Below are 25,003 nucleotides of genomic sequence, written 5' to 3' on the forward strand. Positions count from 1 at the left end.
TCAGCTTAGCTCCGGCTGTTTCGGCCACTTGGGGAGTAAACCAGTGGATGGAAGATCTTCCTCTCTGTCTCGCCTCCTCTCTGTATATCTGCCTTTCCAATAAAAAAAATTTAAAATATCTTAAAAAAATTTTAGTTCTAAGGAAAGATACTCAAGTAGCAAGAAATGAGACCAAGAAACAAACAGTACCTAGTGGCTAGGGCAAACATATCACATAACCCAGGCCAGACGCATCAAATCTTCCCAGGCCACAAGCACTGGGCTGAATGGGAAGTGGAGCAGACAGGACACAAACCAATGCCACATGGGATCCCAGCTCAACTGGCTAATCCTCCACCCTCACATGCTGTATCCCACATGGGCACTGGTTTGTGTCCTGACTGTGCCACTTCCCATCTAGCTCCCTGCTTGTTGCCTGGGAAAGCAGTCAAGGACGGCCCAAAGCCTTGGGATCCTGCACCTGTGTGGGAGCCCTGGAAGAAGCTTCTGACTCCTGGTTTCAGATTGGTTCAGCTACAGCTGTGTGGCCACTTGGAGACTGAACTAGGGAAAGGAAGATCCTGCTCTCTCTCTCTCTCTAAATACACACACACACACACATACATGTGTGAATATATATGTACAAATATATATCTGCCTTTCCAATAAAAATATTTTTTTAATAAAAAAATTGGAACACAGGTGCCAATGCCAATGATGGGTTGAAATTGGCCAACTAGATCCACATCCCGGTTTTTTCATGAAGAACATAAGATCCCACAAGAAGCAAGACGATTTCGGTCGCTGCCAGTGTCTGCTTCATAGACCGTGGACATTTGGCAAATACTTGTAAATGAGACAAGCACAGGATGCTACTGTGAACTGGCTTGCTGACCTAAGAATCTAAAAACGAGTTTATTTTTAAAGTTGTATCATGTCTCTTTACTAGAAATGAGAATGCTTTCATTTCAGTGACTAAAGAGCTGTGAATTAATTGCATCGACTATGTGTACATGCACAAGTAACTTCACGGACTGGAAAAGGCAGTGCAATAGTTCTGAGTTGAAATGAGCGAAAGGGCTTTGGTGATGGCTTAGGAGTGCGGGTATGCCAGTGCTGACAATGCTGCACGGTACCTTGAAACAATCATCGAAGCCTGCTCTCCCGCCAGAGGGCTGTGAGGAGGCATTACAGTGTTGGGTTGCGATCGGCAGCAATCTCGCCTTGCTCTTACTGTGCCGTTCGCTAATGCTCCTAATCCCGTCAGTGCGAACAAGACACAGCCCAGGAGGCACCAGGGAGTGGACCAACAAGTTGGGTGCCCCCAACCCCAACGTGGGAGAGCTAGAATCAGTTTCTGACTCCTGGCTTTGGCCTGACCCAGCCCTTTTTGCTGCAGTTATTTGGGAAAGTAAACCAATGAATGGGAGATTCATTCATTCAATGCATGGGAGACCTTTAGGTCTCCCTGTGAGTGTGAGTGCTTTTCCAGGAGCACTAGCAGCTGGCTCGGAAGCAGAACAAGTGGGATTCAAACTGGCGTCCAGAGAGGAGAGACAGAGAGGAAGATCTTCCATCCAAGGATTCACTCCCCAAGTGACTGCAATGGCTGGTGCTGCACCTATCACAAGCCAGGAGCCAGAAACTTTCTCCAGGTCTCCCACGCGGGTGCAGGGTCCCAAGGCTTTGGGCCATCTTCAACTGCTTTCTCAGGCCACAAACAGGGAGCTGGATGGGAAGTGAAGCTGCTGGGACTAGAATCGGCGCCCATATGGGATCCCAGCGCCCATATGGGATCTGGGCACATTCAAGGTAAGAATGTTAGCTACTAGGCCATTGCGCTGTGCCCACAGGCTGCTTTACCCACCATGTTACAGTGCTGGCTCCTCAAAAAAATTTTTTTTAAAAGATTTATCCATTTTCATTGGAAAGGCAGATACACAAAGGAGGAGAGACAGAGAGGAAGATCTTTCATCCAACAGTTCACTCCCCAAGTGACCACAACAGCCGGAGCTGAGCCAACCCAAAGCCAGGAGCCAGGACCTCTTCCGGGTCTCTCACGCGGGTGCAGGGTCCCAAGGCTTTGGGCCATCCTCAATTGCTTTCTCAGGCCACAAACAGGGAGCTGATGGGAAGCAGGGCCACTGGGATTGGAACCAGTGACCATATGGGATCCCAGCACATGCAAGGCGAGGACTTTGACCACTATGCTATCATGCTGGGCCCTCAAATTCTTTTAATAAAAAACAGCCATGTGCCACATGCTTCAGTTTATGATGGCACAGAGGAAAACTTGCTCTTGTCTAGTGACATAGCCCTGAACACCAGAGTGCAGGTGGAAGAGCTGCTCTAAGGAATCCCAGTGTATTTGCTGCCAGCTATATGAAAGAATGGTGCACAAAATTACACACAGCACATCGTACTGGATAGCAGTTCACGTGTCACTGGCTTATGTTTTAACTGTACTGTTATTCCGGTATATACTTCATTTTACTGAAACTGGTATGGGACATTACCTCAGCTCCAGGTTCTTCGAGTCCTGTGCTTAGCTCATCTCTTGGTGCATTAAGCAGTAACCCCTAACTTTCCTGTATTTCTACTTTGTATTAAGTCTACTCCTTCATGTTTGTATGAAGAAGCTAGCTTCCCAACAACATGTTTCTTAGAAGATTATCGCCACAGTCGAGTGACGTATGGCTGTATTTATGAACAGGTCACCTCTCCCTGAAATGCCTTGCCACTGCAAACACTACCCACGCCTTCTCACAGTCCTTATCCCTCAGCCTCTGGGAATGTGGCTGATCGCTTTAAAAACAACCTTGCACAGCCCAGTGTGGTGGCTCAGCAGCTAAGGTCCGTGCATTGCATGCGTCAGGATCCCATATGGGCGCTGCTTTGTATCCTGTCAGTTCTATTTCCTATCCAGCTCCCTGCTTGTGGCATAGGAAAGCAGATGAGGATGGCCCAAAGCTTTGGGACCCTGCACCCATGTGGGAGACCTGGAAGAGGCTCCTGGCTTCAGATCAGTTCAGCTCTGGCCATTGAGGCCACGTGGGGAGTGAACTATTGGACAGAAGATCTTTCTCTCTGTCTTTTCTCCTCTTTGTGTATTTGACTTTCCAGTTAATACTACTACTACTACTAAAGGAACCTTGCAGAACTCATAGATTTCTGGTTGAGAACCACCACCATTTCTAATTGCTGTCAAAACCCAATGTATTGCAGAACAATACACTGGCCTCTTCCAAACGAAGATTCCCAGACCAGGCCTATAGCAGATCCTAAAAACAGCTTTCCTGGTCTTTTCTCTTGTGGCAGATGCTGTCACATTCCTGCCAAGCGAGCTTGAGGACTGAGTTCAAGAACAGCTTTTCCAGAGCCAGCCCTCTGGCATAATGGGTAAAGTCACCCATGCGAGCACAGGTTCAGTCCCGGCTGCTCCACTTCTGATCTGGCTCCCTGCTATTGGGCCTGCAGAAGCAGCAGAGGACAGTCCAAGTGCTTGGGCCCCTGTACCTCTCTAGAGATGTGGAAGAAGCACTTGGTTTCTTGTTAGCCCAGGCCTGGCCATTGCAGCCATTTGGGTAGTGAACAATAGGATGGAAGATCTCCCTCTCTTACCCTGACAAAATAGATAAATCTTGAAAACAGAACCACTTCCCACCATTGAGCCCACAGAAAAGGGCCTCGTATTGTGTTCCACGGTATTTAGGGAACACTTTTTCACCAGGGCAAAGTTTTGTCCTGTGTTCTGCAAGTCCTACCAGGTCTTCCAATATGGACATTTTCTTAAGAGAAAGAAGCTCACAGAAATCTTCAGTTATCCAGATATAAAATGCAGATTGTTCACGTAGGGGCCATGTGGCTTTCTTCATAAATAGGTTGTGAAAGATGAAGGTACATTAACCAGGGAAACAGAAGCCAGAACCTCATGAAAGCAGGGGGCAAGGCACAGGCGCCCAGCCTCTGTAGTAGCCATGGGACCCAGCTGGAGGCCCCAGCCTGCTGTATACTCACCAGGTGGCTTGGACAAAGCCTGAGACAGGGAGAACCCAGTGTTGACTGCCAATGCTGGCTAGGTTTTACACTTCCCGTGTAACTTTTTAAAAAGCATAAATTAGTGCTCACTCTTTCCCTTGTCTTCTTTAGAAGACATCTTTGTACCTCACAACTGATCCAAAATTTAAAAAATCAGTGGTAACAACCACCTCAAAGTGAGTCGCTGTTCCGAGCTCTGATGCATGAATGGAAACGACTGCTCCTGGGGAAAAGTAAAGCTTAGCCCTGAGTTCAGAGGTCACGTCTCACACAGGTGGGCCAGTCCTTCATTTCTGGTGCTGCCTCTGGCCCCAGCTCCCTGACACCACAGACGCTGAGAGATCAGAGCGTGCTGATGGTTGCAGGACAGGGTCTCAGCCACTGTGATGGGAGAGCGGTACTGCTTTCCTGGCTCTGAGTTCAGCCCTGCCCAGGCCCCACTTTGGCTGCTGGAGCCCTTTGGAGATTGAACCAGTAGATGAGACCTCTTTTTCTCTTTACCTCCCAAATAAATCAAAAAAGAAAAGAAAAAGTTGCCCTTAGCTGTGCCAGCACCCTAAATGGTGTTGGGAAGAAGTTACCAATCAAACCCAATCTATCCCCACCCACCCACCAAGTAGCTTGCCCTGGCTGACTGCAGACACACACACAACAGGCATGTGTGTGCATGTGTTCCTCTGGTTGACTGCAGACACACACACACACACAGGCGCGGCGCACGCATTCCTCCACTGGCCGACACCCCCAACAATCTGTGCAGCCACACTGCACCTTCAAGGGAGGGGCGCATGTGCAGCAGCTGCTGAAAGGAGAAGTCGCTTTACTTTCTTTTAAACTTGCAATGTTTGTCTTTATTTTGTTCTTTATATTTCGAAAGTGAAAAGAAATAGTATTGAGTCAATTTCTTTTTGCTTTTTAAATATTTGTTCTATGTATTTACAAGCCTTAAAGTTGCTCTAAAGATTTCAAAAGTATTAAGAGTACTTTTCCCAGGGTAGCACTTTTTCTTTTCGAACAATTCTTGGAGTTCTCTGGTCCACAGCATTTCCTTCTGTTCCAAGGTTATGTATGTTTTTGATTACTATTGTGATTTTTTTTTTAATATAATTTTCTGAAGCAAGCTGAGAGGCAGGCAGAAAGATTTGATGCCAAAAAAAAAAAAAAAAAAAAAAGAAAAAGAAACCACCAAACCCAAAATAATCTTTCTGACCTCGTTCACCCCAAACCATCTTAACTCTGGACTAAGTACTATGACTTAAAACAAACGTGTGGTGCGTCTGGGGGGGGGAGGGGGCCCAGGGAACGTTTGTTTCTCTGCGCTTCTATTATACAAGTTGTTTACAGAAACTGCAAATTAAAAAATTACACTGGCATTTGCAGCAGTCCTTAAAATAAATTAAAAGTCTTCAACTTTTTTTGTCTGCTAAACTTTTTTTTTTTTTAAAGTATGAGTCCTTGTTTAAAAAGAAAGATTAAAACAGAAAATATTCTCTATAAATAATCGGTGGGTTTTGGTTTTAGTGCTCCCGCCCTCAGGGCTGCAGGCTGCAGTACCTGTCTGCTCCAGGATCACCCCTGTTCCTTCCCTCCCCCACTCGTGCACGTGTTGGGGGCTCTGCAGAATTGGCCTTGCTGCACTGTGATTGGCGAAGACGTGAAACTTTTTTTTTTTTAAAAAAATACTTAAATTGTTTCTTTCATTTCCTTTCGTGTATTTGAAGTGTCAGTTGTCCTCGGACTCCTCCTCTGCTTCCCGCAGCCAGGTGAAGAAGGCGGTGACGGATTTCAGTGCGACGCCCTTCCCGTGCTGCTCGGCAGGGTCCTTGCTGCTTTCCCACCTGTAAAAGGCGTCTTCCGAGATCACCTCCTCATCATACAGGCAGTCAAAAAACATCCGGAGCAGATCTGCAAGGTGGGGGAGAGATGTCAGAGCCGCGGCAAGGCAGCTGGGAGGAAAGGCAGCAAGCCCGTCTGCTACCACTTGCCTAATCGAGAGGACAAGACGATCTCACTAATCTAAGCTCACTCCCATTTTTTTTTTTTTTTGCTCAGTTTCAACTATTTTCAGATGGCAGAAAAGCTGTTTCTTTCTTTTTAATCACAGAATTCCCAACTTAGAGATTTTGAAAAATCGACATTGCTTGACAGCTTTAAAGTAGGGTCTTAGAAAATTCCGAGGAAAAATGTAAGATAGAGTTTTTCCTCCTAATATATGTGTGTGTTTATGGATTTATTTATTTGAAAGAGGGAATAAGAAAGGATGGGAAAAACCACCTTTAGGTTCACATCCCAAATGGCTGCAGTGGCCAGAAATCAGCAAGGACAAAGCCAGCAGTTATGCTATTGCTCCACTGGGTGGGGCCCAAGCCCTTGGATCATCTTAGGTTGCTCTCTGCAGGTGCATCAGCAGGAATCTGGATTGGAAGTGGGGCACCTGGGACTTGATCCAGCAATCAATACCACCAGTGTTACAACATTGCAAGGTGTAGCTTGTCAGCCTGGACTGTATCTGGCCTTGCTGAAGTGTTAATGAAAAGGGTGATTGTTCACATGAAAAACACAAACAAAAACCTATCTCATCTGGATTTTATTCAAACTGAAGCAGCGACTTCTTGTTTTAAATATCCAAAGTACTTGGGTAATTGTTTAATTGTTTAATTCTTACTATGGAAATACGGCTTATATTATTGTTCAAAAAGATATTAAATCTTAATTAATAGAGTTCTAAAAAGAGAGAGCAGGGCTGGTGAGGTGGTATAGCAAGCTAACCCTTCACCTGTGGCACTAGCATCCCATCTGGGCACTGGTTTGTATCCCAGCTGCTCCATTTCTGATCTAGCTTTCTGCGAATGGCCTGGGAAACCATGCAGGATGGCCCAACGCTTTGGGCCCTTGCACCCATGTAGGAGACCTGGAAAAAGCTCCTGTTCCCTGGCTTTGGACCCGTCCAGCTCTGGCTGTAATGGCCATCTGGGAAGTTAACCAGCAGCTGGAAGATATCTTTTGGTCCTTACTCTCCACAAACTCTTGATTTTTAGGCAAAAATAAATCAGAGAGAGAGAGAGAGAACACAAAAAATAGAGAGCAAGCATGAGAGGGAGCATTGGCTCCCATTGGTTTAGTTCCCAAATGGCCATAATGGCAGAAACCAAAAGCCTGGAGTTCAGTCCATGCTGCCCATGTGGGTGGTGCTACTGCAGACATCACTGCTGCCTCCCAGGGCTCACACTAGTAGGAAGCCAAACCGAGAAGCAGGAGTGTGGATTGAACCCAGACAATCCAAGATGGGGATGCAGGTGTCCTACCCACTCATTTTTTAACTGAATGTTTAAGATTTAACAGAATTAGTTAATTAACCTGTACTATCAAGACTTGGATATACCTTACTGTCTGGTTAGTAAAGAATTATTCACAACTCTTAACTATCTTAAAATCCTTGGTAACCACATGTAAGGCCTTTGATGGGTACCTTAGGAGGCTTAAGAGTATCGTCCTATATGGCAGCACATTGGGGCCTGCAGAGGACATCTGGTACCAGAGCAGAGGAAGGAGAACAGAACGAACTGGACAACTACTGCAGCCACACGATGACAGCAAATAACTGGGCAAATAGAGATTCTAAGATTCTAAGATTCTGAGATTGTATCAGCCAATGGACATCAGGGGGGTTTTCTCCTCCATGGATCAGCGAGATCGACAGCATTTTGGAACTATCACAACCACATGGGCAGAACCCTTGCAGCATGTGTCACATTGGGACCCTGGGTTGCTATTACATGGTCATTCCCCATCCCTGGGTACTGGAGTAGTTGAGAGGCTGGGTATGGCTTCTATTCTTATCTCTCCCTTCCCCCAGAAACAGGAAGAAGTAATACAAAATTTGGAAACAGTGATCATGCCCACTTTTCCCTAACTGTGGATCCTTTCCACCCTGATTAACTTACGCAAACATCACCTAAAGAAAAAGTATCATCCTAAAGATCGTTAACCATTTCATGCCCTACACTTATATTGTTCAGTATGGCAGTCACTAGGCACATGTGCCTATTTATTTTTAAAACTTCATTTACTTGAATGGCAGACTGACAGGGAAGGGGAGACAGAAAGAGATCTTTGTATTCACAGAGTCATTCTCCACATGTCCACAAAGCCAGGACGAAGACAAACCAAATCCCAGAGCCCTCTGGTCTCTTACAAGGAGTGCCAGGAACCCAAGTCCTTGGGCCATTATCTGCTGGCTTCCAGGGTTATTAACAGGAAGCTGGGCCAGACGCATGCAATAGCTCAGACTTGAACCAGGCAGTCCATATAGGATGTAGGTATGCTGAGCAGCGATTTAATAAGCTGCACCACAATGCCTATTCCATATGTGGCTATTTAACTTTACCAAACAACAACAACAAAAAGTGAAACTTTCAGTTCACAAGAACGACCATATTTAAAAGTGTAACTACCAAATACAGTTAGTTCACAAGTGTCATTCACATTGGAAGGTACAAATATACTTCCTTTATTGTAGAAAATTTCTTTGGCTATACTGAGAATGAGAATTAAATCGTTACTATAAACCTGGCTTCTCTCTCTCTCTCTCTTTCTTTCTCTCTCTCTCTCTCTCACACACACACACACACACACACACACACACACACACAGAGTTTTGGTTTTCACTAACTTAGTTCAGTGGGGAGACCAGAGAGGGAGAAAGAGAGAGAAACCATGAGTGACAGAGCTCCTATTCATCAGGAGACCAGAGCTGGGAGTACAACCCAAGTTTCCCACAGGGCTGACAGAAGCTGGGCAGTAGAACCTAGCTACTGAATCACTACTTCCACTTCCCATGGTCTGAATTAGCAGGAACTTGGAGTCAGGGACAGAGCCAGGAGTCAAATCCAGGCATTTTGATGTGAAATCTGGACATCCTAATTGGTATATTAACTACTTGCCGAATACCTGCTCCTAAATTAGTACTAACATGCCATTTTCTCATCTAAGTCAAGAATATAAAGCATTCAGGAACAGGCATTTAACCCAGTGGTTAAGAGCTATACATCATCGGAGGATCTGAGTTTGATTCCTGGCTGAAACTCTTGAATAAAGCTTTTTGACACTGCAGACCCCTGGAAGCAGGGATAATGAATGGCTCAAGTCTTTAGGTTCTTGTCACCATGTGGGAGACCTGGACTGCCTTCCTGGCTTCTGGCCCTGGCCACTGTGGGCACTGGCAAGTGAAGCAGGAGTTGAGGACTCTGTGTCTCTTTTTATTCTCTCTCTCTCTCTTTTTAAAAATTATTTTTATTTGAAAGGCAGTATCACACAGAAAAGGAGAGACAGAGAGACAGATCTTCCACTTACGGGTTCACTCTCCAAATGTCCACAATGGCTGAAACAGGGACAAGATGAAGCTAGGAGCCAGAAACTTCTCCAGGGTCTCCTGCAAGGGTGCAGGGGCTCAAGGCCTTGGGCCATCTTCTTTTGCTATCCCAGGTCTTAAGCAGGTAGCTTGATGGGAAGTGGAAACAGTGCCCATATGGAAGGCTGGCACTGCAGGTGAAGGCTTAGCTTACTACATCACAGCACTGGTCTGTCTCTCTCTTGTCTCTTAACAAAACTTCTTTGTAAAAATTCAGATTCATTAAAGGTGTTGGTTATTTATTTATTTATTTAGTTTGTTAGTTAGTTACTAGAGACACTTCTACTGTCCTCTTTCCAAAACCAAAACACCTCTGAAGCCATGCTTTGAATAAAACTGAACTATTGAATGTGTTAATTTTAATAAGAGGTACACTTACTAGCTGGTTGATCAAGTTTTACTATTGATGCTTGTAGTGCATAAAGTGCTTGCAGTTCCTTCTCCGTGTCTGAGTCCAGGTACTTGAGTAAGATGGGCACTCTCTGCTTGATAACAGCAGTGTCCACCCGGAAAGTAGAGCAGTCAGCTAGAGAGAACAAGAAGACCCAGCATTGAAGGAGCTAACCCACACGACAGCCAAGGCCCAAGCCAAAGCTTCCCTAGGAAGTGACAATGGAGGCAAGGTGCATTTGGAGCGCGGCTTTTTCTCAAAGACATGCATCCAATTATTTATCATTACTTACAATGAAACAATAGCAGTGTTTTTCCTCATAAACTGACAAAGTAACATTAATTAAATTTTCTTACCATACAAAATGATAGATAGGTGTGTTGTTGGATGAATTAATCATCCCATATAAAACATCACTCTACCTCGTAAATATGAGCGACAATTTATCTATAAATAATATAAAACAGGACTTAAAAAAAGATTACTTATAAAAACATTAACAAAAGAAACTGAAGTTAGTGCAAACTTTTTTTCAAAAGATAATTAGATAGTGGTAAGTAACACTCGCAAAGTCTTCTGAAATAAAGATATAACAAAGTACCAAAGAAAGCCACTTCCAGGCCCTAAAGCACAGGTCTTACGTTGCCTGTAAATTAGCACTGAGACAAAATTCTGGTTTTAAAAGCAGCTTTTTGTACTTTTCAATCTTGATTTTTAAAACATCAGTCTTATGGTTCCAAAGAAACAGAAGATGATCTTCAAAAATTATATGAAGACTTTCTCCTTAGTTTGTTGTTTACCTTGTTAAACAACTGACATTGAAAACAAAATCTGACAGGAAATCTTTATAGTTCTGAATCTATATCAAGTTGCAAGAAATTGTTTTCTAAAATGCAAGGACAAATCTGAGACAAATTCTGGGCTGATGAAAAGGTGAAAGAAATGTGGACTACTCTCTGAAGTGAAGCAGATATCATTATTAAATACAGTATGATGGGTAGAATATGCAGTGAATCTACCAATTTTAATCCTACCCAACCACACAATTTGTAAATATTCAATAAAATTATCTTACCACATAAAGCAAAGATCAGTAAACAATACTGGCATTTGCTTCTCTTATGTTTGCATAGTATTTACATAAAATGAATTTTCTAATTAGAATGCTAGTTTCAGAACATTCAATCCATTTATTGTGACTCATGAATGGAAAGAAGGCATTTTAAACGCTGGAGGTGAAATGTAAGAAGTGTAGAGGACAGGCCCAGGAGCAGGTACTTTTGTGGAATTTAGAACACGAGGTATGCTGCAGTTGCTCAAATCTGGGTTCTCTGGAGGAGACAGCCAGGCACTGCAGATAAACGGCGCCTGTGCCCAGAGCCTGGCCTGTGCAGGGCAAGACAGTGTAAATTCAGTAGTTGATATAATATGAATTTCGGGTGTTAAGAGCTGCCTTGAGAAATGTCACTTACCGATAATTGCTGCTTTACAAACAGCCGTCATTAAAGCTCTAAGGAATGTTGGTGAGCTCATCTGGCTTTCATCCAGGTTAGCCTGAAGTAACAAAACGACAACAACAACAAAAAAACCAGAAACAAATGAAACATTAAAAAGAGCCTTGTGGGGCTGGCGCTGTGGCTCAGCAAGCTAATGCTTGCCTTCATAGCCAGCATGCCATATGGATACCAGTTTCAGTCCTGGATGCTCCACTTCCTATCCAGCTCCTTGCTTATGGCCTGGGAAAACAGCAGAGGACGGTTCAGGTGCTTTGGACCCTGCACTCATGTGGGAGACCCAGAGGAATCTCCTGGTTCCTGGCTTTGGGTTGGCCCACCTCTAGCACTTGCAGCCATTTGGGGAGTGAACTGGTGGATGAGAGACCTCTCTTTGTCGCTCCTTTTTTTTTTTTTTTTTTAAAAAAAAGATTTATTTATTTTTATTGCAAAGTCAGATATACAGAGAGGAGAGACAGAAAGATCTTCCATCCACTGATTCACTTCCCAAGTGAGCGCAACGGCTGGTACTGCGCCGACCCGAAGCCAGGAGCCAGGACCTTTTCCAGGTCTCCCGTATGAGGGCAGGGTCCCAAGGCTTTGGGCTGTCTTCGACTGCTTTCCCAGGTCACAGGCAGGGAGCTAGATGGGAAGCGGGGCTGCCGGGATTAGAACCAGTGACCATATGGGATCCTGGCGAGTTCGCGGTGAGGACTTTAGCTGCTATGCCACCATGCTGGGTCCTGACTCTCCTTTCTGTCTCTGACTTTCCAATAAAACTGAATAAATTTCTAGAAAAAATAGAAACCCTTGCACAACAGAAGCATTTTCCCTAAACGAGGGCTGACTTGGTACTAAGGTAGAAAGAGCCACGTTTCTTATACACTAATTCACCGAAAATCAGTGTCATCACCACCAATTCTATGTAAACATGTTCTAAAATAGCAGGTAGTTTTCAGAAAACATCCTTTTAAAAACATTCCTTAATACAATCCATATAAAGTTAACATAATTCATATTTAACAGAACCACACTATATTTTCAATGTACTTAAATTAAATAAAGTATTTATTTGAGAGACAGAGAGGTCTTCACCCTCTGATTCATTTCCCAGGTTCTGAAAATGGCTTATGTCTGGGGTAAAGCTGGGCGCCTATTGCCTGGGTGGCAGGGACTCCCCTGTGGGAATGCTCACTTGCTTTACACAGGTTCTGAATTAGTAGGCAGCTAGACTCAGGAGTGGAGCTGGGCATCACTCTCAGGGACTCTGACAAAGCACAGGGGTCTCTTGAGCATCAGGTCAAACCTCTGCTCTTGCAGTGTGTTTTAAAGTTTTATTTATTTATTTTTTATTGGAAAGGGAGATTTACAGAGAGAAAGAGAGATAGATAGAAAGTTTTTCCATCCACTGGTTCACTTCTCACAAGTGGCTGCAATGGCTGAAGATGAGCTGATCTGAAGCTAGGACCCAGGAGCTTCCTCTGGGTTTCCTACACTGAAAGTTCCAAGGACTTGAGTCATCCTCTACTGCTTTCCCAGGCCTCAAGCAGGGAGCTAGATCGGAAGTGGGGCAGCTGGGACATGAACTGGCATCCATACGGGACCCTGGTGTGTGCAAGGTGAGGATTTAGTCAGTGAGCCATTGTGCAAGGCTCTTGCAGTGTGTTTTTTTTTTTTTTTTTTTAAAGATTTATTTTTATTATTTTTTCATTGGAAAGGCAGATATACAGAGAGGAGAGACAGAGAGGAAGATCTTCCGTCCGATGATTCACTCCCCAAGTGAGCGCAACGGGCCGATACTATGCCGATCCGAAGCCAGGAGCCTCTTCCGGGTCTCCCACGCGGGTGCAGGGTCCCAAAGCTTTGGGCCGTCCTCAACTGCTTTCCCGGGCCACAGGCAGGGAGCTGGAAGGGAAGCGGGGCTGCCGGGATTAGAACCGGCGCCCATATGGGATCCCGGACGTGCTAGGCGAGGACTTAACCACTTGCGCCACCGCGCCGGGCCCTGCAGTGTGTTTTAAAGACCACACTTTGCTCAGGGGTGTGCAACTAGTCATACAGATAGGAACATTGGTTTTTCATCTTCATTTTAATATCAATTAAAGATTAATCTTAGGCACTGCCTCAAACGAACCCTTCAAGAAGTGAGAAAATTATTAGTCTTTCCTAGGAATGGCAGAAAAAAAGAATCTATCTAGAAATGTTGAGTAAATGGGTTTTAAGCTGATGAATTTTGGAACTATGGTAAATAAACTAGTAGCGCTCTTTCTGTTGACTGTCTAACCTGAAACATCATTTGGCAGGAACTGGCAGGCTCTTGAGTTACAGTTGGTAGTTATGCCCGTGGGCTCTCAGTAGAGCTCAACATGAAGGGCTATGTAGCAACCCAAATTTTATTAGCGTATTTCAAATGTATTTTTCCTAAGGATGCGAACCACACAGCAGCACAGCTGACAGCTGAGGTCGGGGGTTGGTGCCAAGAGTCATACACGGAAGGCTGCATGAGGACTTGGTGCTACAGTCATGCACTGCTTAATGCCTTTACAAAAACACTTGTTTTAGGATGAACTTAGGCTGGTCTAGCCCTGATGAAGTTACTTCCACAAAGTTTGAACAATTATTTTTGAAGAATGAAAGAATAATACCATATCACTATTTGCTCAACAATAATTAATAAACAAACTGACAAAGCTATTTAAAATACTGAACATCAATGGAAATCCTCAAGGGATTATATATTTTCTTCTTAGTACAGTCTGGGAAAAACAAATTACCTAAATGTAATTAGAAAACAAGAATTCCAAACAATGTTTCTTAAGAATTAAACTTCATATTTCTTTCTCCAGAGTTCAACATGTTTTTCTGAAAGATTTATTTATTTTTATTGGAAATGCAGTGCTACAGAGGAGAGGCAGAAAAAGGTATGTATTTTCCATCAGCTAGTTCATTCCCTAGATGGTCACAATGGCCAGGTTTGTGCTGATCTGAAGCCAGGAGCCAAGAGCTTCTCCCAATTCATTGATATGGGCTCAGGGGAGAGCCATCCTTCATTGCTTTCCCAGGCAGTAAGCAAGGAGCTGCAGTGACAATGCAGTAAGCCCATATGGGAGGCTGGCACTGAAGGAGAAGGCTTTAACTTGCTATGCCACGGTGGCGGCCTCAGAATTAAACTTTTTTTTTTAATTGGCAAGGCAGATACAGAGAGGAGGAGAGACAGAGAGGAAGATCCTCTATCCAAAGGTTCACTTTCCAAGTGACTGCAACGGCTGGAGCTGAACCAATCTGAAGCCAGGAGCCAGGAGTTCTTCCAGGTCTCCCATGTGGGTGCAGGGTCCTTAGCAGGGAGTTGGATGGGAAGCAGGGCCTCTGGGATTAGAACAAGCACCCATATGGGATCCCGGCGCGTTCAAGGTGAGGATTTAACCACTACGCTATCATGTTCGGCCCAAGTTAAACATTTTTAATTCCAGTACCCAGAAGCACCACAGGAGGTGGGTATGTAACCTAAAGGTTAAGACACCCACTTCCCACACAGCAATGCCTTGAGTTTGATTTCCAGCTGCAGCTTTTTGCTAATGCAAACTCTGGAAAGCTCAAATAATTCAGTCTCTGCCATCTAGACAGGAGGCCTGGATTTCCTTCCTGGCTCATGGTTTCAGCCCACGCCCAATCCTAGTGATTGCAGTCACGGCATTGGGGAGCAAATCAGTGGACTGTTCTGTTTATATGTATGTGTTCTCACTCTCCCAAATTAAAACAAATACAGAATAATAAATACAGTTAGCAAAAGTGAGTATGAAAAGGAAGGAAATTTGATATGCTAATTCGGAGACCTAAGCAAAGTCCTACTTAACAAATGCTGGTATTAGAAAACATGTCTCTATATATGGTGGACCCTGATACTGTTTTTATCCTTTTTTTGCATCTGTTTTATATATATTTTAAGTCATCTTTATTAGGTAGACTTTATTTCCAGGAAAATCTGCCCTCTGTCTTTTCTTTAAGGACAAGGAACTATTGGTATTCACTGTACATAGAAATTAATTATTAAAAAAAAAAACTAAGAAAAAGAGGTAAAAACAGCACTGATTTGCAATCAATGAGAAAAAGAAGGACAAAAGTACTGAAAGGATGGTGATCTATGAAAAATTATGGAGAAAGAGAACCATGTAAAACAGACACGCCTAAGTTCCCAAACAGAACACATGTAATATCATTAATATGCCAGAAAGTCTGATAGTAATTTCTGTCCTAAATTCTAGAACAAACTATAGAATAAATGGCTTAGAAATTTTAGGAAAGAGATGGTTACTCTAGAAAACTAAGTCATGGCAAAGTAATCCTCTCATTTTGATTAAATCATCACAGGACAGCTTAGATAGAACTCCACCAGACTTGAGTTAAGTATTTGACAGACTCTCTAGCAACGGATACCCCTTGTAGGCAAGGTGAAAGGAGGCCTAGACAGCAGAGGGACATCAGTCATTCAGAGGTAAGGCTGTGCTGGTCCCTGAAGGCATGCTGCTCTGTCCTTGGTCCTACCAATTCATACAGTCACACCTATAAACTGGCTGAGGTCAAGGGTGGTATGTTATGAAATACAAGGCTTATGCAAAGTGAAAAAAGATGGAAAGTGAATGTTACAATCCACTTGGACCCAATATATTCTTGGAGACTAAAACAGCTTCTAATTTAACACAAATACATAGAAACAAATGTTAATTTTTTTGTTGTTCAACAAATAAATTCAGGATGAGAGAAAAATGACCAAACCACAGAATATAAAAGAACAGGTACTGCCTGACTGAGAGTAGCTGATCAGTAGAGTGCAAAAGCTAAAAAATAAAAAATAACATCAGTGAATAATTTAAGAAAGCCTGTGAATCTCACAAAAGTAGTAAAATAGCCTTAGAATTCCAAGCACATGGAAATGTAAGAAGCATCTGCACGGAGAGGACAGGTAGCTAACCCAGTGCCCACAGAGTGTTTTCTTGCAGAGCTATCGGGGTGTCTCTATACCTCCACCCAGTCAAAGATCTGCTCGTCGTTTGCTTTGTCCTCAACAATGAGCTTCTCGAGTCGCTTGGAGAGTTCTTCGGCTGAGAGTTCTTTCTTGGAAAGTGCTTCAGAGGAACAGGAACTATCAGACTCTATGAAGTCCAACTTCTGAAACACAAAACATTAACACATGGATATAACAACATCCTCCTCCTGAGCAGAAACCAAAGTCACAGGCTTATGTCTTCGATTTTACAATGATCTGCAAAGCGAGTTTAGAAAGACTGCCACTCTTTTTATCCTTCTGAATAGCTCTCCATCTTTAGATTCTATCTTTCTGATTCTGTTTATAAAACAAAAACAAACAAGCAAACAAACAAACAAGCCTCTCTGTGGGTAGGATTACCTCCAAGTCATTCTGCGCTCCAGTCTGGGTCTGTCATGACACAGGTCTTCAGGCTGCAGAAGAGCCCTAGCCAACGGTACAATTTAAATCCCTTTCTGTAAACTATGAGTTGATATTAGACTCACCACAAAACAGCTGTCAGCATTGCAAAAATTTTGGCTTTGTTAAGTCTTTCATATATCAAACCATCAATCTTAATCCAACTATGATAAATAATGCTAAAATTGTTTTGATTTTCATATAGTAGTTTTACAATCTATAAATCAGGGATCAACATGATGGCTCAGAGCCTAATTCTCCAGTTGAAAGTGCTGGCATCCCATACGGGTGCTGGTTCATGTCTGTGCTGCTCTGCTTCCCATCCAGCTCCCTGCCTGTGGCCTGGGAAAGCAGCAGAGAATAGCCCAGAGCCTTGTGGCCCTGCACTGCATGGGGAACCCAAAAACACTTGGTTCCTGGCTCTGGATCAGCTCATCTCTGTCTGTGGCCATCTGGGGCATGAACCAGGGAATGGAAGATCTTTTTCTATATCTTTCCCTGTGTGAATCTGCCTTTCCAATAAAAATAAATAAATCTTTAAAAATATCTAGAAATCAAAATGATTAGCAAGTTTCATAGGCATAATACAATAGGCATGTAGGCATGCTTTATTAAATTTCTCTATGAAAAATTATAAATAAAATATTAAATGATTCACATAAATTTTATCCAGCACCTCCCAAACTGATATATTCCTATGTTACACCCTCAACCAACAAAGGAAAAGACACTTTAATTGTGTTGCACTCTTTTGTTTCTCTCGCTTATGTAATATCTTTTTTTTTTTTTAAAGATTTATTTTATTTTTATTGGAAAGGCGGATATACAGAGAGGAGAGACAGAGAGGAAGATCTTCCATCCGATGATTCACTCCCCAAGTGAGCGCAACGGGCCGATGCTATGCCGATCCGAAGCCAGGAGCCTCTTCCGGGTCTCCCACGTGGGTGCAGGGTCCCAAAGCTTTGGGCCGTCCTCGACTGCTTTCCCAGGCCACAGGCAGGGAGCTGGATGGGAAGCGGGGCTGATTAGAACCAGCGCAATTATGGGATCCCGGGTGTGCAAGGCGAGGACCTTAGCCACTGGGCCACTGCGCCGGGCCCTTATGTAATATTTTCTAACTAATGTTTTTCTATACAGATATAAAATTAATTTAACATTTTATTCATTATTTTTGAAGAAACATTTTACATTGATATCATAAGAAAGACTTAATGGTCTCACAAAATAAGAGTACAACAAATAAAATGTAAAAGGAACATAGTCCACTAAGGAAACAGTCAATGGTTAAAAGCAATAGTCAAAGGAAAAGGTGCTTAATATCACTTATATTAAGCAAATTTTAAAAGTCACGAAAATCAATAAAATGATCATTTGACAAATATTTAAAATAAAGCCTGTGTTTCAGAAACAGTTTAATACTACAATTATTCTGATTGAGTTTTAGTAAATTAAATTGGTTGTTTCTTACGTTCTAACTAATGTACTGAAGCATGATACAATGGCTGTAAACTCTTGCGACCAGGCAGTTTCCACAGTCTGTAACATACTCCAAGTGACTTCTATCACTTGGGGGTATGAAACCTACATAATTCAGCTGATTAACTTACCCCACTCTATGAAAATAATTTGTGAGCACTTAACAAAATGATGCACACTATACAATATGACAAGAAATTGAACGAAAGCCTTTGCTACCGTCAAAGGAGTTAGTGTCTAGCTCTCAAGTTCCTATTGGTTGCTGAAATTGATTAGAATATTCCATAAATCCTGAGTTTTTTTTTTTTTAAGATTTATTTATTTTATTACAAAGTCAGATATACAGAGAGCAGGAGAGACAGAAAAGATCTTCTGTCCGATGATTCACTCCCCAAGTGAGCGCAATGGCCAGTGATGTGCCAATCCAAAGCCGGGAACCAGGAACTTCTTCCGGGTGTCCCACATGGGTGCAGAGTCTCAAGGCTTCGGGCCGTCCTCAACTGCTTTCCCAGGCCACAAGCAGGGAGCTGGATGGGAAGTGGAGCTGCCGGGATTAGAACTGGTGCCCATGTGGGATCCTGGGGCATTCAAGGTGAGGACTTTAGCTGCTAGACCACGCCGTCGGGCCTCCCCCTGAGTTTTTAAGATTTATTTATTTTTATTGGAAAGCCAGATATGCAGACAGAAAGAGACACAGAAAGAAAGATCTTCCATCCACTTATTCACTCCCCAAGTGGCCGCAACAGCCAGAGCTGAGCTGATCCAAAGACAGGAGCTTCTTCCGGGTCTCCCATATGGGTGCAGGGTCCCAAGGTTTTGGTCCGTCCTTGACTGCTTTCCCAGGCCACAGCAGGGAGCTGGAAGGGAAGTGGGGCAGCCAGGACACAAACTGGCACCCATACAGGATTGCAGCACCTGCAAGGTGAGGACTTTAGCCACTAAGCTACTGAGCCAGGCCCCTTCTCTGTGTTTTTACAGAAGTTATCTGATCTAAATACCAAAAGTTTTTCCCAATTCTTGCATACTAATTTTGGATTCCCACAAAAATGACATCAAAGCCGAAAGTTAGGTTATATAAGTCCAGGTTTTCTAGAATGTAATATTTTGTATTGTTCTTTCAAAAACTGTTAAACAACTACAAGCATAACTTAAGATTTTTGAGAGGCAAACACACAAACACACACACAAACAAAGCGGCAATTCCCATCTGCTGTTCTCTCTCCATATGCTTGCCAGGCATTGAAGGCGGCAGCCAGGGACACCATCTGTAACCACCCATGTAGGTCTAAGACTCAGGTTCAAGTCATATTTTAGGTTGTAGAAAACGGAAATCTGAATCTACCTGAGTTAACATTAACTCAGGGTGTCATAGAGTTTCATTTTTCTTGAATATATATCCAGAAGTAGAATTATTGAGTCATATGGTAACCATATGAACAACTATCTGTTGCTTTTATCATAAATTATATCTTTTTTGGGGGGGAGAGATTTAGGTTATATTTACAAATGCTTGGGTGGTAGCTATTTTTTTAAGCCTTTTGTTTTTGAAAGGCAGATTCACAGAGAGAGGGAAAGATAGAAAAACCCTCCATCCATCTGCTGGTTCACTTGCTAAATGGCCAAAGAAGTTCTGAGAAGCTGCTACCTTTGTTATTCCAGGGATGAGAAAATCTTTCCAAGGTTTATTGGTTGAAAAAGTCCACTTTAGTGCATCCACACACCCAGGAACATGTTGTAAAACTTGGCCAGGAGAATTGTCCAACCTGTTCTGCTTTCCATCCTCTGATGAGGCACTCAATGTTCTCTGCTGGCCTAGATGAGCTGGCTGTCAAGTTTCCTGTGTGCATCTGGGCATACTTTTCACTGCACAGGCAATGGCACTGAGGAGGCCCAGTCCTTACACAGGCAATCCAAGGTTGAACCACATATGTTTTTATTTTCCGTGTGATTGGGGTCTGAGTCTAGCAATCTAGTTATGGAGTCCCCCAAGAAACTTTGCCTGGATTGACCTCAGACTTGATTCTTTTTTTTTTTTTTAAAAGATTTATTTGTTTTTATTACAAAGTCAGATATACAGAGAGGTCATGCCACCAGGCCCCTTGACTTGATTCTTGTATGTGTCAGCCACTGCAGGGTATGGTGCAATCTGTCATCTATACCAGCCAAAACACATATTGGTGGATGCAGCTACCTGGTCAGTTCTGGTCCTCAAGCCCAGCCAGCCCAGTATTCATGCACACCACTGGCTGCCACAGCCTCCTGGAGCAACCCTTAGTAACCCCCACCAGATCTGCCCTTAGCGCTGATTTTTGCATGTATTTGTATGTGCTGGGGCCTACCTAGCCTGGTCTGTTCTGCATTCTAGTTGGCTCTTGTGTATACCCATGTGCTATAGCTTACCCAGCCTGACCTGCCCCCAGATCCAGCCCACATGCATCCTGATGGGTGCTGATGCCATGACCAACCTGGGTGCCTGAGCTGGGGAGTGCCCACAGTCCCCAAATCAGGCCTGCTGCCAGCTCAGGATCTTGTATCTGCCAGGGGATAACACGGTTCAGCCAGATATAAGTTGCAACCAAACTGGCTGGCCCACATCTATTCTAGCTCTCTCTTATGCCAGTGGGTGTGGCAGCCCAGCCCAGCCCAGCATGGCCCAGCATGGCCCAGCCTGGCCCAGCCCAAGCCTGACCAGCCTGTAGTCCCAGCTCTCACACTGGCCAGTGGAAGCAGAAGCCAAGCAAGGGAGTCCCTAAAGAACCCCTACCAGGTCTGCTCCCAGTCCCAGGTCTTGTCTGTGTTAGAGAGTGCTGCAGCCCAGTCTGAGATGGCTCATCCCAGCAGGTGCTACAGCCTGACTCAGCCAAGCATGCATCCAGTACCAAATCTTGCTGGAGGGTGCAGCACCCTAGCCCAGTCTGGTATATTTCTAAGGCCTCAGTGAACTGGTGGGTGATGTGATCCAATCTGGCCTGGCCTATGCCCTGGCCTGGCTCTTGCTTGAGTCAGTGTTTGTTGTGGACTGGTCTGGCCTGGCCTTCCCCCAGATCTGGCTCACATGTATGCCAACAGGTACAGCAGCCTGGCTGGGCTGCCTCTAGTCCCAGCCCTTGTGCTCACCAGCAGCATCTACAGTCTAGCAGGGGAATTTCCCAAGTTCCCCTACTAGGCTTGCTCTAAAATATGCAGAAAACAAATCTAAGTCTGTATTCAGAATAATAAAAGTCATTTTTAGGGAATGGCACTATGGCACAGTGAGTTAAGCTGCCACTTGTGGCACCAATGTATTATACAGGATGCTAGTTTAACTCTACCCTGCTCTGTTTCTGATTCAGTTCTGTACTAATGTGTCTGTGAAGGCAGTGGAAGATGGCCCAAGTGCTTGGGTCCCTGTCACCCATGTGGGAGACCCAGATAGAATTTTTGGCTCCTGGCTCCAGCCCTAGTTGTTACAAAAATGTGGGGAGTGAACCAGAGGATGGAATGTCTCCTTCTTTGTCATGCTGCAATTAAAAATAAAAAAATTATTTAAAAAAATAATTTTTAGATTCTTTTCACCAAGTCATTTTTCCTCTTGACTGCTAATTTTGTTGGTAATTTTGGCTTCAGTTTCCCCTCTATTTTAGGATTTTGATTTAACAGGGTCATTTTCAAAGTTTTGCCATTTTTCTCAGATTCACAGTCTTACAATCTGCTCTAACCAAATTCCCCATAATTGTGTGTTTAGGATCAAACTGTTATCTTCTACTTTCTGGACTTCTGGCTCTAATTATCAACATAACAGGCAGGTTAGCTAAGATCTGGCTATAAAATTGTGTCTACTTCCATGTGCTCATGTATCTGCAGAGTTTAAAATGGTAAACTTGTCTTTAATCCTCTACCCTGTAATGGGCATTTGAGCTTCCTTTATACCACAGAGTAACTTCTTGTTGCTTCTGCGTGTTTTCAGACTCACAGATGTGAAGACTTACAACTTTGGTCCTATTGTCCTGCCTTAATAATTTTACTTTTGGTTCACTGACACCAAACTGGTTGTTAAAATGTGGTTAACTCTTTTCAAGTTTCTTTAAAAACTTTTAAAAGTTTCTTTCTTTTTTTTAAATTATATTTTTGACAATCTTTATATAGTTAATTAGGGTAAAAAGGCTCAAGGGCTTTAAGAAAGTGGGTAAGACTATTATTTCCATATTGTTTTCTTCATGCTTAAAGGGGAATATTAAGGGAGAAGACCCACTAAAAGTTTATTTCAAAGATAAAATTACAGAGTGAGATATCTATTGATTCACTCCCCAAATGGCAGCAATAGCTACAGCTGGGACGGACTCAAGTCAGGAACTGAAGCCAGCTTTTTCTGGGTCTCCCATGTGAGTTCAAGGGCCTAAGCACTTGGGTCATCTTCTGCTTTTCCAGGTGCACTATCAGCAAGCTGGGTTCAGAATTTGAGCACTCAGGATCTGAACTGGTGCCCATATAGGATGATGAACACTAAGTGGTAGTTTACCCATGATGTCACAATACCAGCTTTGTTTTAAATTACTTTTACATTTAAAATTACTTAAACATTTTAAACAACTTACTTTAAATAAAAAGTTTTATATACTTGAAAGGCAGAGTAATAGAGGCAGAGATGCCTAACTGTTGGTTCACTCCCCAAATGGCTACCAACAGTCAGGGCTGGGCCAAGCTGAAGTTTGTAGCCAGGAACTCCAACGAGGTCACTCACATGGGTGTCAACTGCTTCAGTCATCATCTGCTGCTTCCCAGGCACGCTGGAAGCAAGCTGGATCAGAAGCAGAGCAACTGGTATGTCATTATGGGATGTTGCTATTAGAAGCAATGGCTTAAATTGCTGCCATGCAATGCTAGCCCTTTCTTTCGTTTTTAACCTACCACCAAAGACTGGGTAGTTGGATTGGCTAAAAGCATAAACATAGGGGCAACATGTTTGGCTCTGTCGTTAAGACGCTTGAGTATCAAAATGCAGTGATCTGGTTCCTGACACCAGCTTCCCAGTAATGCAGATCCTAGAAGGCAGTGACGGCTCAAGTAAATGGGTCCCTGTCATTTGCATGGGAAACCTGCATTGAGTTCCTGGCTCCTAGCTTTAGCCCTTGTCCAGACCTAACCATTGCAGTTATCTAGGTAATGAACAGTAGATGAAAGTGCTTGCTCTCTCTAAAATAAAATATAACCCCAATTCATCTCCTCACCCAAAATCTGCAAACCACAGACATAAAATGACACCTTGGACCAACAGTCAATTTTGATAGAATGTTAATGACTGGAATACCAATGAAATTGTTTTCATTTCTTCTCATAAAATAGACCAATTTCTATTAAACAGAAGAATGTGAACCTTGTTCTCAATTACCTGCTCCAGGAGAAAATTATGTACATCTTCCCCTTCTGGTAAAAAGTCCTTCCAGTTCAGGTCAGCTTCCCTCCACAAGACTCCCACTTTCTTATGGCTCTAAAACAAAGACAAGTCCGATGCATTTACTTTCACATCGGAAGAAGAAAAGGAGGCCTGCTTGAAGTTGAAAATGCAGACCTTATAACACTAATTTTATTTGCTGATATGGGATTAATCTCTTAGGAATCTTGACTATCAAACTGAGCTGTCTGAATATACATAAATACAATGATGAATGACTTAAGTCGAGCTGCATAAGGTTCAGTAATTCATTTACCAGATGACTGGCAGAAACTGTAAGCCATTTACGAATAAAATCACCATTATACACAGAGTTCATAAATGTAACAGTTGTCTCTTCTCCTAAATAGCTCTGTAGATATCTGCTGTGTTACTCAACAGCCTCTCTGGCACCCATCTCCACAGCAGATCATCACTGCATTGCCCAAGGTAAGACTGCTTAAGGTTCCTTGTTGCTTGTTATCCAGGAATGAGAAATGTTTCAAGGGCAAGAAATGCAAAGTTTCAAGGGAAGACAAAATCACCAACAGTAAATAAAATATACTTGGAGATTATTTAGAATTTACGAAGTTTAGTTTAGAGTTCTTTGTCAAGGTATCAATCAGCAGAAGGACAAATATACTTAAGCAGGAAACTAGGTTGAAGCCGAGACCTTACTCTTTTCTTCAAAGGATAAAAGGAAATGGAATTACTTGCACACTGAGACTTATGCTGTTCACAGATGGTCCAAGATCAAGCTCACTGCCCTTCATAACAAGCTCCTGAGTCTGACACTCAGTTTTAACACTCACCATTTGCTTGCATAGAAGGTGCAATATTTCAGAAAGCAAGACCCCTGCTCTTCCAACAGGAAGTAAAGGTTTGCTAAATTCTCTGTGAAAGAAAGTAACAGTGAATATTACTCCTGAACTTCTCTGCTCTGGACCAGCAAACAATATACACTCCTCATTACCCTTCCCGTTTCTCCCACCCCACAGCAAAAAAGCCCCTACTGTGTAACCTCAACAGTCCGGGGCAGGTCAAACTCCAGGACATGGTCTAAGTTGTTCTTAGGAGGAGGAGTTCAGAACTTGCAGTTGGTCTTAGGCTTCACAGAGCAGCTAAAAGTAGACTTTCAATTCCAGATTTTACATTTGTTGCTTTATTTTCCCATAAGATTTTCATAATCTTTAATGTTCTGCAGTATGTTTTGTGAATTTCATAGAAAAGGAACACAGTAGTGTGCAGAATCTGACCACATAAAGTGCTTTTGGGAGTAGACATTAATGTGTTAACTAATCTGCCTATTCTAAGGTTTCTGAGAAGCTGAAAAACAGCAGGGAAAAATTAGTATATAAATATA

The 25,003-nt window shown here is 43.1% G+C and overlaps 1 protein-coding gene across 2 annotated transcripts in view; it reads right to left on the reverse strand.

Moving 5' to 3' along the window:
• Positions 1-4,845: 4,845 nt before the first annotated feature.
• Positions 4,846-25,003, reverse strand: part of EIF4G3 (eukaryotic translation initiation factor 4 gamma 3) — a 336,540-nt gene continuing 316,382 nt past the window's right edge. For both annotated transcript variants that reach the window (XM_040988037.1, XM_040988036.1), the window contains 6 exons: positions 24,453-24,534; positions 23,599-23,697; positions 16,331-16,477; positions 11,291-11,372; positions 9,807-9,953; positions 4,846-5,922 (listed from right to left, as the gene is read on the reverse strand). In XM_040988037.1, coding sequence (XP_040843971.1) covers positions 5,741-5,922; positions 9,807-9,953; positions 11,291-11,372; positions 16,331-16,477; positions 23,599-23,697; positions 24,453-24,534 — 739 coding nt within the window. In that variant the 3' untranslated portion in view covers positions 4,846-5,740. The remainder of the gene's footprint in view (positions 5,923-9,806; positions 9,954-11,290; positions 11,373-16,330; positions 16,478-23,598; positions 23,698-24,452; positions 24,535-25,003) is intronic.

Source organism: Ochotona curzoniae, unplaced genomic scaffold (assembly GCF_017591425.1).
Source record: "Ochotona curzoniae isolate NIBS_2020 unplaced genomic scaffold, NIBS_Ocur_1.0 contig_4792, whole genome shotgun sequence".
NCBI classification, from domain to species: Eukaryota; Metazoa; Chordata; class Mammalia; order Lagomorpha; family Ochotonidae; genus Ochotona; species Ochotona curzoniae.